Consider the following 12,663-nt stretch of genomic DNA (forward strand, 5'->3'; position numbering starts at 1 on the left):
TGTACGTACACACGCACGCACGCACGCACGCACGCACACACAAACGTGTACCTGCACACGCGCGCACACGTACATGCACGCACGCACGCACGCACGTGTACGTGCACACACACATCCGTTAGTCTGTGGGTGAACTAGGGTGAACGGTGAACTAGAGTCCCTTTATATTGAGGGACTCCCAATATAAAGGCACTCTACCAGAAGTGATTTGTATGCTCTGACTCTGTCTTTATGTAGGTAGTCTAATAAGGTGCACAGAGCCAACTAGAGTCCCTATATACAGATATATATATACACTGTATATTCATTATTCATACACATATATTCTGTATATATAGGGACTCTAGTATATATAGGGACTCTAGAGTCTAGAGCCAACAGAGCGAGAGTGCCATCTGTCGTGACAAACGAAAAATAAACAAATTATATTATTTGCACAATGATTATGATCAATAATTTATGGCTATCAATAAACTGTATTTTATTTATTAACATTACGTAATTTCTCAAGCTACTGTAATTTTATAGATATCTGTGAGTGTAAATTTTTACATTTGTTATCAGTTGGTTGATCCAGCAGAACATCCGCCGATCATATCCGTTGCATTATGGCGGCACAAACAAAGGTTACAGAGTTTTATAGAAGTCGGAAAACATTTTGTGATAGACAGCCATCGAAGCGCCAAAAAGTTATTCATCTGAATGCACAAACGCATGAAGGTCCTGCGGAGACCAAGTTTCCACCAGCACGAAGGAAGCATAACGTGAAGATTATTACTGATGTTCCAACTTCATTTGAATTTGCTACTGCATCAGAATCAGAAGCGACGAATGATAGGCCTAGCGATCTCTCACAAAAACCGACGTCGCTAACTGCAAGGGCGACGTGTGTTACTGCAAAAAAGCAAGCAAAGAAACCACATGATGTGTTTCTATCCGGCCGAGCTCGGAAGTCAGCTAAGTCCACCAAAGTCGTCGGAAGCAAACCTCACGGCAGTGTTGATATCGACGAACAACACAACAAAACTCGAAACTCGTCCCCACAATTAGCAGAGCTAGTTACGGATGCGACAGATGATCACGAAACATCAAGAACGCCAGTGAAGTCGCCACAAAAGAGGATGGTCAAGGCATGCCCTGATCACTCGTCAAAAAAGAGAAGCAAACCCGAAACAGACGTGCAACCTCGTTCGATATTGGCAGTTGATCCATCGCCATCGAGGTTACGAAGCCGCAACAGGCGTGGAGGGTCTCCTAAAACGAAGCTATTTACAAAAACAGAGGACACTCTCCCTAATACGGTCATTACCGAAAAATCCAGCTCAATGGGAAATAGTGAGGAAGTACAGGCTGTTCCATTGGCACTTTCTTGTGAGCATGTACGTCATGTCGCTATTTATTGGCAGTAATCATGGTTCACATGGGCGGTAGAATTACAATTTATTATTGCAGTTTTCCATCTCCAGAATTCTGTTTTCCTTTAATATTGAAATCCACAGTGACATATTACCCAAGAACTGGAAGTGGTGTATTACCGGTATCTTCTGTAAACTTCTGAGTGGAAACTAGTTTTTTCCCTCATTCATACAGTTAGTTGACAGTTCAATAATGTATCAACACCATACCATTCGCTAATTGCCACACTGTTCAACATTTCTTTGTAAAACTTACTTGGATTGGCAGTGTTAGAGATTAACTTTTATGCCAGGCACCATGTACTTGCTGCAAGAGAAAAAAGCTGGCAGCATACTTGCTCATACAGGCAGTAAATTAGGAAATAATAGCAGTTACACTCCCACCCAACCACCAGTACTTCCTTGATGTCTCTGTCGATAAGGAAGCTAGTTTGGCCTCCTAGCCATGTTTTCCCTAATTCGTTTCTTCTTAATACTCGCCCAATAACTAGCCATCCACAGAAATTTCCTTTAACTGTGGTGCTTTTAATTTGGTTTATTGGGAATGCTGCCAACATATAGAAGAGGCAGAATACTGATACTTGTAGGCAGCAAAACAGCTGCTTGCTGCACTTAATTTAAATCTATGGGTTGGACTTACATTTTTTTAAATATTTTTTTCAGGATAATGAGTCTATGGTAAAGGCAGGTAAAGAACCACAATTAGTCACACAGGAAAAGAAGAAAAACACTAATGCTCTGCAAGCAACTGTAAGTAGTAATGAGAAATGGTGGTTATTATGACCTGTATATTATAAAGTCAGCTAAAAGAATATTGGTGTTTCCCATTTACCTGGAGTGCAAGTAATTAATTAAAGAAGAGAAGGACACTTGGGTAAAGCATGTCAGAATATTTGTGACATGTATTTATATGTTCATACATACAGTATTCTGCACGTTTTATTCAACCTGAACACCAGCCTGTATATATATTCCGGAGTATTTCTGTGATTATTTAATACATGTATTGGCACTGCCTCTATATAATAATACATTTTTGTACAATGTTTCTACACTCAGAGTAAGGAAGACCCAGCTGAAAAGTCGGTGTTAAAGCTGAAAAAATGCAACAAGTTGTCTGACTTACAAGCACAGTTAGCTAGCTTTAAATCAAATGTGAGCAAGTTAAAGAAATCTGCAAGCAACCTGCAGAAGTCAACAACATCTAAGGAAAAGACTGGGGAACCAAATGTTGTCAAACCCAATGAAAGGTATTATTGTATCCCCCGCGACGAAGTTGGCGGGGATACTATCGTTTCATGTCTGTTCAGCCGCCGCCGCCACGGACACTTTCCCTTCTGCTCTATAACTCGGCCCCTAATTGACCTAGCGCGAGCAAACTTGTATACTTACACATTTTGGGGAGAAGGTGTGTCGCGTACCAAAACCCTTAAGGCAACCAATTTTAACATACTTGCACATCTCAGGCAGATGAGCTGTGTAACAAACCTTTGTCTTTGTGACTTATTTAACCCTTTACCTACCTTCTACGCTCTTACAGAGATATTTCATTCATACTAGATCACATGAGATACATGTAGTTGGCGACAACTGCTTTTTCTAGTTTCATTCTATTGTCCAGAAACCGCTGTATTAATATTTCCATTAATTGTTATCACAATATGCTGTAATTTGTGGAGAGTGGTATTAATTAAATTGCATAGTATGAATGTGATCATCAGACTGATGCATTAACTGGAATATTGCCTTATAGGAAGAAGGCACCTGCTTTTGAGAGGTTCCACGCATTAACAACGCCAGTGCCACCAACACTGTCACTACCGTATCAATACAAGGTTCTCTCAGAGATGTTCAGGAGCATGGACACTGTGGTTGGAATGTTGTACAATCGTTTGGAGACAATTACATTCAATCGCGTAAAGGCTGCGGTCCAGGAGATGTGTAGAAGGTATCGTTTGTAATTTGTCTTGACAAGTCTGAACTAAGTTTTTGTGTACCTTGCTTGCTTGTACAAATAATGAAGGTCTACATCTTAAAATAATTGTAGAATAAGTCTGAAATGTTAGGTAAAGAGTTCTGTTAGTCATCTTGTTCGCCTAGCATGAGCTGATTGATTGTCCTGTATGTAATGTTTTATGTTAGGGTCCATCTGATTGCCTTTTGCAGGCTTGCATTGAATAACTTGATTACTTTTGCAGGCTTGCATTGAATAATTTGATTACTTTTGCAGGCTTGCATTGAATAATTTGATTACTTTTGCGGACTTGCATTGAATAACTTGATTACTTTTGCAGACTTGCATTGAATAACTTGATTACTTTTGCAGGCTTGATTGAATAACTTAATTACTTTTGCAGGACTTTTGAAAAAAAGAATCTTGCTCAGATCAAGAGTGTCCATCCAAGTGCATATGTGTTTAGGCAGGAGAAGGGGCTAAAATGCTATGATAATAAGACACACTCAAGTGCCTTCCAGCTCACATTGGAACCAGTGGTCAATGATGATCAAGGTTTGTGTGTAAAATGTTAAATGCTTTTGAGTGTTGGGTTGATACACGAGCAGGCAGCAGCCATTTAGTATTTTAAGCTTCATTTGCAACATCTTGTGTTGATATATATATTACAATATGATCATATTATGGATGATGCATTTATCTGGGTTGCAACGGTGTAACCAGTATACAACAATATGCTGTCAATAATAACATCAATCAAAGCTGCATGGCTATCATCGGAAAGCGTTTAATGGCAAATAGATAAAATAACGTTTTATTCATACTACCTCAGGTACTAAAGATGGAGGCCAGAAAATTCCACACCTAAGTGCCAGTGCTCTGCTGGAGCGAAAAACTACTTTTCATCGAAACCTGATAGCTATTGTCAAGCAGCACCACAAGGTATTTACACAATGAACTAAATATCCAGATCGTCTAGAAAATGTGCAATGTATACTTCGGAAAATTTATTTGGTTACAAAATGTGCCGTAAAGAGGTTATCAGTCAGTGAATAGTAACAATTATTTGGGCTATTATCTCCTTAACTGGATTCTATACAGATCTCATCTGATGTTAACCAGCTTTGACGTCTCTCCATCTTTGTGTTTCAGGAGTGGCTGGAAAAGCAAGCGCGCCCCATGACTGTTCCTGACGATAAACTTGTTAGGTGGCATCCAAAGTTTCCACTGGACGAGGTTCCCGATGTGGAAGAGTCTGAACTTCCAGAAGTGCCCGTTGTGCAGAGTTACACTACCGCCGCAGCTGTTCTTGATAAGGCTAGAGGAATCGTCAGTGAGAGGGTGCGTGCATAGTATTCCATTGCTTGTACCATGGAGTTAAAAAGGCTGACTAAACTCACTAGACTAGATGTATGTAAATGCAATGCGCACTTTAATGATAATCACTAACAGAAAAATTACATGTATTGATCTCAGCAGTACATGAATGATGGATGTACATTTCTCTTTTATGTACTCTTGTTTATATGTGTGTTCTGTTGCATTTATAGTTGCGTATTTATATTGTGTTTGAAGTATTATAACTGTACAATTTGGCATTTGGAACAAAAAAAGTAAAGAAGTAAGCACTTGAAGTGAGGATTTCAAACAGTTCTCGACCATTTTCGTATTTTCCCTTCAATTACAATATTTACCGGGATCGTATCAACAAGTGTCTACAGTAAGGCCAACATGTCTTAGAACACTCCTACATCGTTGCTTTTACTGAAGTAATACAACTATTTAAATTTTATTTGCTGAATTCTTATTGATGCAGTGACATAATGATGCCACTTGTTTCTCGTGATACCCTGCCCCTAGACTTTTTTAATGTACTAATTTGCATAAGTAATAGAGACGGTGTGTCAGGCTAAAACCACTTATGTCACTTTTCACTTTTGTCAGTGAATGGAATTTTTGTCAGATTGAAGAATGTTGCTGTGTTATTTGCTATTTCATATACGGTAATGGCACAAACTCTCAATGGTAATTTTGATACTGGAGAAATCACTAATATTTCTGCTAATAGGCAGGACCTAATTTGTCTACGTTTTTATTTTTCAACTCATTTGAGAGATAATGATTAAAGGGATTTTGCATATGGGCCTCCCATTCATGTTACTATTGTAATTACATTACAGTCAGAAAAAGCATTGGAAAAAGTTGTCGTAGAGCAGGAAGCAGCAAAGAAGAACCCTCCGAATCTAGATGATGATAAGAAAGCAGAAAGAGCAGTGGGATGTCAGCCGAAAGTCCCACCCATGTCTTCGCAACTCAAGGGTGTCCCACTGTCACTACTGGAGAAGGTATCATGGTCCAACATTAATAGCTAGGGATGGTAGCATAAACCAAATGACTACACCCCTAGTGTCATTCTTTCTAATGTGTACCCCAAGTTTAAGTTGGAAAGCTCTGCTACCTAACCAGATGCAATGGATGTATAATTTTTATCAATACCTTATGCAAAAATTCTAATCTTTAAATAAATCGATTGCACTGTAGAATTGACACTGTAAGAGTACTCCTTATGTACTGACAAACTGAAATGCGGATGATTGGTGTTATTAATTTAGGGGTCGTTCACAATTATCAACATTTTCACAAGCGTACAAACCGTACGCTGGGGGGGAGGGGGTCAATGCCCGCCGTACGCTTTCAGCATTTCCGAAAAATGTCGATCCATTTCCCGCGCTGCGCGCCCCAGCCGGCATCGCGCGCATCCTCACGCCGCGATGTGCCGAGCCCCGGCCGCCCTGCGCCCCGCACGGGCTTGCTGAACGAACCAAACGAGCTATCTAGCTAGCAGCAGAGCCGAATGCAGTGTAAACAACCGGCACGATGGCGGGCAATAGTTCTAGCCGCGCTGGTGACCTGGATCAATTCTTCCAGGGTTTGCATGTAATTCATATGTACATGAATTACAAAATGAACATTTTTCTTCGTACAATTTTAGGGGGGAAGGGGTGGGGGTCTCGATAAAGTGTACTCTTTGTACACTTGTGAAAATGTTGATAATTGTGAACGACCCCTTAAGGACAATGCATAAGTACACTTTTATATCTGTTTCTGCACTCTGCATGCTGTTATGTTACAGATTCGAGCAAAAGAAGCAAGTAAATTGCAACAAACCATGACACAGCCAGATTCAGATAATAAGAAAACAGCGATGATGGCTCGTCTTCCTGACTTAACAAGGATCCTACGAACGTATCCTTATCGTATTATTAGTAGCAGGCTTCGAAATTCATGGTAGTCCGTTAGTCCGAAATAACCAGATGTACTCACGGATGAATATATTACAGTAAAAACTGGTTTGGTGGACTACAACTTACAAGACTACCAGGTTACAAAATGTAGTAGCCCTTATGACTACAAGACAAAGAAGGTTAATTTTGTGCCCTGGTTAGAACTGTTATCCTGTAAGAAAATTAGTGGTACCTTACTGTTAGTGAGTTAGTCCTTGATGATAACACGTGCAGTGAAAGATGTTGCTGCACTGGTGCATGTACTGTAATTTTCCTTAACGTGTGTACAGATACTTTGTAACAGAAAAGAAAACTGTGGTGGCAATGGATCCAGCTGTCCTGAATCTTTCACATAGTTATCGCACAGTTTTAAGCACAGGTATGGCCACAGATATTCAAATATACCTGTTATAAACATTTTTATTTATCCGAAATGCATGCTAAAAATTTGGTAAATATTGTCATTGATGTGCTAGTGATTTTGAATGGACACAGGCATCTTGTATTATTAACCTTGTTTTGCTTAATTTTAGCCAGACAATTTCCTTTCAATGTTTATTGTTCTACACTACTCAGCAAATTAATATATTTATTGAGAGGGAGTAGAATCACTACTTTTGTTTTACTAATATTGGGGACTCATGAAGGTTCCAAAAATAGGTTTAAAGAGAAATTAAAAAAATGTTATAATTAAAAAAAATAAGTTAATCACAATATTTATTTCCCAGGGGAAGTTGAGGCTCACATCAACCTATTGGCGGAGTTGGTACCTGATTGGCTAACTATTAACAAGGCTAGAGGCAAGATCTTTCTGAAGATTAGGAAAGATGTAGATGTAAACACAATTTGTAATAGACTCACTAGGCTTCTGAAGAAGTAAGTACAAAATGCTCTGTTTTGCTGTGTTGAGAGCAAAGTGCAAAAAATGCAGTCCATACAGGATGAAAACTGTAGTGAATGCATAATTGGACCTTGCACCTGTTCTGTTTATGTCTTATTATAAAGGCATGTGAGTGCATGCTTTATTGTATTGATTTTAAACGTCAAGGGTTGTATTGTGTATTATAACTTTGGTCTTATTATTGTAGTTATTAAGCTGCAACAACATTAAGGTTTTGCTATTGTGGTTGGTAACTTTGTTCCAATCTCCAAGTATTTTTATTGTATACACAAAGCATTCCATATTTTTCTTGAAATATTGGGTTTTACAGTTTTGTACAATCATTTTTAACCTTTAATTGTAATTAGTATTTCTAGAGTTGCTTTACTGTTTTTATCATGGGAATTTATAATTAGATTTAGTATTTTGTTCCTTGCCCTAACAATCATTATAATGCACTTCAATTTGATATCTTTCCTACTAACCTGTTGCAGTGTGTTACCTTTGGCTACTTCATAAATATGTGCCGTTTAGACCAATTTTTGCTCAGGTATTGATTTTACTATTGTCATAAGATTATGTATAAAATACACTGTCAAGTTTTGAATTTATAACCATTGGAATTAACCATAAAATATTAGCTAAGTAATCGTAAACTTCATGACAGACTTTCAATGATTCGAATGTCAGCAGGTTTCCTCTTATGGAAAGAGTGAGATTTGTTAGATATATATTTCCAAAGAGGTCATATATTGTCGACATGAAATCAGTTAGGAAAGATTATTAGGTTAGATGCCAATAATAGTTTTTGTGAATTAAGTGTTTTATTAAAAATATTTGTATAAAATTAATACATATTTATCATTGTCATAAATTCTAAACTTCCCTGCTATTATCAATTGACCACTTATATTGTACAAAAACACAACGTGCACGTGTAGTCACGTAAAAATAATATACTAGACTACAATATACTCTCCTGTTACAATGAATACACATTGGCTATGTAAGACATACATTTCAAACATTTACTAATTTTAAGAGACCATGCTATGATTGTATATGAAATTTCTCTGACATTGTCTGATCTGCAAGATTGTATGAAATGCACAGTGTATACAGTGACATATTTCCACAGTTGCTGCTATATAATAGTAGTGCTTATATACACATTAATGCAACTCTGTACTTCTCATACTAGTGCTTTATCGAGAACTGTAAAGTATATTTGGATTTATTCATATTCTCATATATCTGACTAGTTCATAGAAGCAGAGATGGTGAACGTAAATTGGACTCACACGTCGGAACATTACACATTTATTTCACATAGTTTTATGTTATAGGTATTATGCAGACAAAAGGGGCATAATGATCAGGGTAGTTATAGCAGAACAGACTACAATAGTATCGAGATAAAGTTAGGAAGTAAGAGTCGAGGAAGATAAAATGAAAAGAAAACTGGAGAAAGAGGGAGGGTATAGGAGTCGAGCAGCAGAACAGGAGACAGGTTTTTAAGACAGGACTACACACACCCTGAAATCAAGAGGAAACTCGCCTATGACCAAAAAGAAGTGTTTATGTTTGAACGCAAGCACGCACACACATACACAAAGACACGATGCTCATGCATTCGAGCAATGTTTTACGCCTGGTTCATGACAAAAACCTGTGAAATACCTCATGTGTATTCCCTCTGACTTTAGATATGCCATTTTACTTGATCACAGATGATGATATTTAAGTATCAACTGATTGTCTTGGACCAGGTGACAGATCTGATACCATTGAATTATGGTTTATCTCAATGTTGTTGCGCTCCTTTTGCGTTGAGCAGCGAGTCTAGCTGTGAGTAAATATATGTCTCTTGCTCGTTACTAGCAGATATGAGATTCACACATTCTTTCAGAATAACTGCAAGCCTGTTGGCTATCGCAGTCGGAGGTGACCTCAGTAAGCCACGGCGTGCATTGCTTAATCGACTAGTAAAGATGTCTCTGCAAATAACCTGCAAATAATTATAATACACAGTAAGCATATGAACATATATGATAACCTAAACTTAATTATCTTAATAAATAATATTAAAAATAGGACAACGAGTTGAGCTTATCAGATCTGTTCATTGTGTATTACTGAATACAATAATATCAGGAGTGTATAATAATATCTATTATGATACACTCCTGATAATATCATGGTAATTTGCTGATTGCTTGCCAATGTTCCTGTTAATTATATGTCACAATAATTTGAACATTACAACATTGAATCAGGCTCTGTATCTGTGTAACAGGAAATACCTGCAAGTTACTATTGATTCTCTGGGGCTGGCACCAGCCTGTCTCAAAGTTGCACAGAGTCAAGCAGTCGAAGAATGAACAGGCCTCGTGCGAGGAACAATTCTCGTTCGACGTCGTGAACGCAAACTCTGCTCGTAGCCTCGAGTCTACGAGCACAGAGTCGGCATCGATGACGTACACTCCGAGATCAGCTCCCAATCCAAAGTTGTCTGCCTTCACGTCACAGATGTGCACACGCTCGCCGAAGTCCCTATCGAGAGATGCGGCAAGCTCGAGGAACTGTCTGGCCACGTGCGCGCGCAACGACCAGTCGTCGCCGCCCGTCACGAGCCGCGGACTGAGAATCGCATCGGAGGGAATGTAATCGATGGCGTAGAAATGCCCACAGGTACCCAGAACGTGTGGGAAGTGCGTGTTATGCAGCAGTCTGACCAGCATCACGTACTCGTCCTGTTGAAGTAGCGACCATAAGCTCAGCATCGCTGCGTGCAAACTTTCGCTACTTCCTACAAACTGCTGAAACTGCATTGACCAGATGCTATTAAGGGCGGTAGTGTCACTGATGTGAGAGAAATTGAACCTTGCGTTGAGCCACAAAGATTCACGGACAATTCGGGAAAACTCCTGCAGGGAAGGAAAGATGTGGCTGCCATTAGGAAGATCGTAGCCAAGAGTGGGGAAGTTGTAAAAGCTGCGTCGTTCCGACTTCAAGACAATGTCATTGTCATTCAACTTCACGTGATAAACTTGTTTACCTGGAAAATACAAATGGTTAATCATTGCCAGGATTCTGAATTACAATAGCAACAATGTTTAAATTTCGGCAAGCCTGATACAGCCAAGCGGCCATAATTGTCTATGACAAAATAAGCCATGGGAGAATTGTCTATCTGCCATTTCATATGGTTGATGTCCATAAATAGATTATTGTTTACTGTTGCCTTACCTTCATTGTAATTCATGCAGCGTTTGAAGATGAAATTGGGCTTTTCGCAGATGTTAACACACATGCTCCCCAATACTGCCCCGCGCTGATGATGAAAACACTGGAATTTCAAGAAGTGTTGTTATTGCTAAATAGATACAGTAATGGGGTAGTTACATCTTCCATACAGCCTACGAAGGGCGGGTAGCTTTCGGTAGCGGGAGCAAAGAGGCTACACCGGTAGAGCTGGACCTAATAAAATCCGAACTACTGTATAAGCCGTATTTTTGGCGTACAGATATTTTCGCGAATGGATTCGTGCGCCGGCCTATGCATTCGGCGCACGGATCCATAGCTGCCAGCGCTGCATACTGTCGTAGGACGTTCCCGCGGTCGCGTGCGCCTTGCCGCGGAACTGCGCGCAAGATCTGTTCGCAGCGCTTCGGATCAACACCTCCTTTCGGCAACGCTTCTCTAGTATCCCGTCTCATCTGGACGGACAGTTTCGCGAGTGGTTAATTTCGCGGTCGGTGAATTATGAAATATTCAGTATTATTCGCGCGTTGTTATTTTCGCGGTCGGGGACGCGTTCGCGAAATTCGCGAAAATTAAGCCATGGCGAAACATACGTACAGCTTATACAGTATGCCCCATTACATTCCATCTATATCGCATTTCAAATGGAAGGGCTTTCATGAAGCAACCGAAGTCGGTCGGGCCCTAGCTCTAGTACTACAGCCCTTGTTGCCACAGGCCTGTGCATGCCACTACTAGAGCTAGTGTGGCCCTAGCTCTACCAGTACTAGTGGCAGTGGATCTCCTTCGCTCCCACTATAGCCTACAGTACACTGAGTACAGGCACTGTACCAGCACTATAGCCATCCACTGCTCAATTCTAGTTTGGGACCCTGGCCCTAGCTCATTTTCGCAAATGTGTGTGTACAGTGAAACACAATTCACAAAGGATCAGTGTGTTTGTATATATCTATAGCTAAACTAAGTCGTTTTACTTACTAACTTAGGCTCGTAGGGTCTATGTCCCCCTGACCTCTGTTTGACCTGGCTCGTTTAGCTATTTCTGACTAACCCTAACGCTAACCCTATATATTATATCAAGAGCTAATAATACCTAGTAGGTACTATTAAAATACCTAATAGGTATTATCCGCTCTTGATTATATATTATATATATATATATATATTATATATTATTAGTCAGAAATAGCTAAACGAGCAAGGTCAAACAGAGGTCAGGGGGACATACTCATAGAGTTATCTGCCTAACATAGCCAGTGCTAAACACAGGATGGCCAATCATAGACCCAGAACTTAATTCTGAATACAACAATCAAAGACCAAAAGGCAAAACGCAAACTAACCAGATCTCTTATTATAGCCCGAGCTTCTGAATTTGAGCAATGTAAGCTCCATAGAATCAGGACCACAGCTATAATAAGGGTTGTACAGATAACAACAAACATAAAACAAAACTTCCGTAGGGCACACTTTCGGGCCCCATACAAAAGTATTGACCACATAAACGACGACATATCAGCAGTGCCACTGTCATCTTAAAGTAAGTGCATTCATAATGATTTGTATACAGAATATATGCATAACTTGATGTTATAACAAAAAAAGTAAACAAATGTAGCAAAATCGCGTGTGAAATAGACTGACCCGATACATTCCTGTGGCTACCAGCCGTTCCGGTAACCCGTTATATATTACAACATGGTTTTTCTCCCGGTAACCGTGACAAAACCTAGACCTGCAGCAGTACAATTAGCTCTAGTACTATAGCCGCTTACATTAACTGCCGCTGGAGTTGCCTGCTGCCAGCGGCAGTTAATGTAAGCGGCTATAGTACTAGAGCTACAGTACAATAAGCCAGTTCGTAGT

The 12,663-nt window shown here is 39.6% G+C and overlaps 2 protein-coding genes across 3 annotated transcripts; one reads left to right on the top strand and one right to left on the bottom strand.

Moving 5' to 3' along the window:
• The first annotated feature begins 595 nt into the window (after positions 1 to 595).
• On the top strand, positions 596 to 8,384 carry LOC106805159 (DNA replication factor Cdt1-like). The gene is made up of 11 exons (XM_014806692.1): positions 596 to 1,379; positions 2,079 to 2,165; positions 2,475 to 2,665; positions 3,169 to 3,363; positions 3,773 to 3,924; positions 4,202 to 4,311; positions 4,522 to 4,710; positions 5,550 to 5,714; positions 6,503 to 6,615; positions 6,944 to 7,032; positions 7,382 to 8,384. Exons 1-11 carry the CDS (start codon positions 609 to 611, stop codon positions 7,531 to 7,533), a joined length of 2,214 nt encoding a protein of 737 aa, XP_014662178.1. The 5' UTR covers positions 596 to 608; the 3' UTR covers positions 7,534 to 8,384.
• LOC106805397 (protein FAM69C-like) lies at positions 7,932 to 12,429 on the bottom strand. 2 transcript variants are annotated; one of them, XM_014807001.1, is made up of 4 exons: positions 12,141 to 12,429; positions 10,783 to 10,882; positions 9,837 to 10,591; positions 7,932 to 9,541 (listed from the first exon to the last, which is right to left on the bottom strand). In XM_014807001.1, exons 1-4 carry the CDS (start codon positions 12,309 to 12,311, stop codon positions 9,338 to 9,340), a joined length of 1,230 nt encoding a protein of 409 aa, XP_014662487.1. In that variant the 5' UTR covers positions 12,312 to 12,429; the 3' UTR covers positions 7,932 to 9,337. The 2 variants fall into 2 exon arrangements, with proteins under 2 accessions (XP_014662487.1, XP_014662567.1); XM_014807081.1 differs by lacking the exon at positions 12,141 to 12,429 and adding an exon at positions 11,395 to 11,470.
• Positions 12,430 to 12,663: the final 234 nt, after the last annotated feature.

Source organism: Priapulus caudatus, unplaced genomic scaffold (assembly GCF_000485595.1).
Source record: "Priapulus caudatus unplaced genomic scaffold, Priapulus_caudatus-5.0.1 Scaffold0, whole genome shotgun sequence".
Lineage (NCBI taxonomy): Eukaryota > Metazoa > Priapulida > Priapulimorpha > Priapulimorphida > Priapulidae > Priapulus > Priapulus caudatus.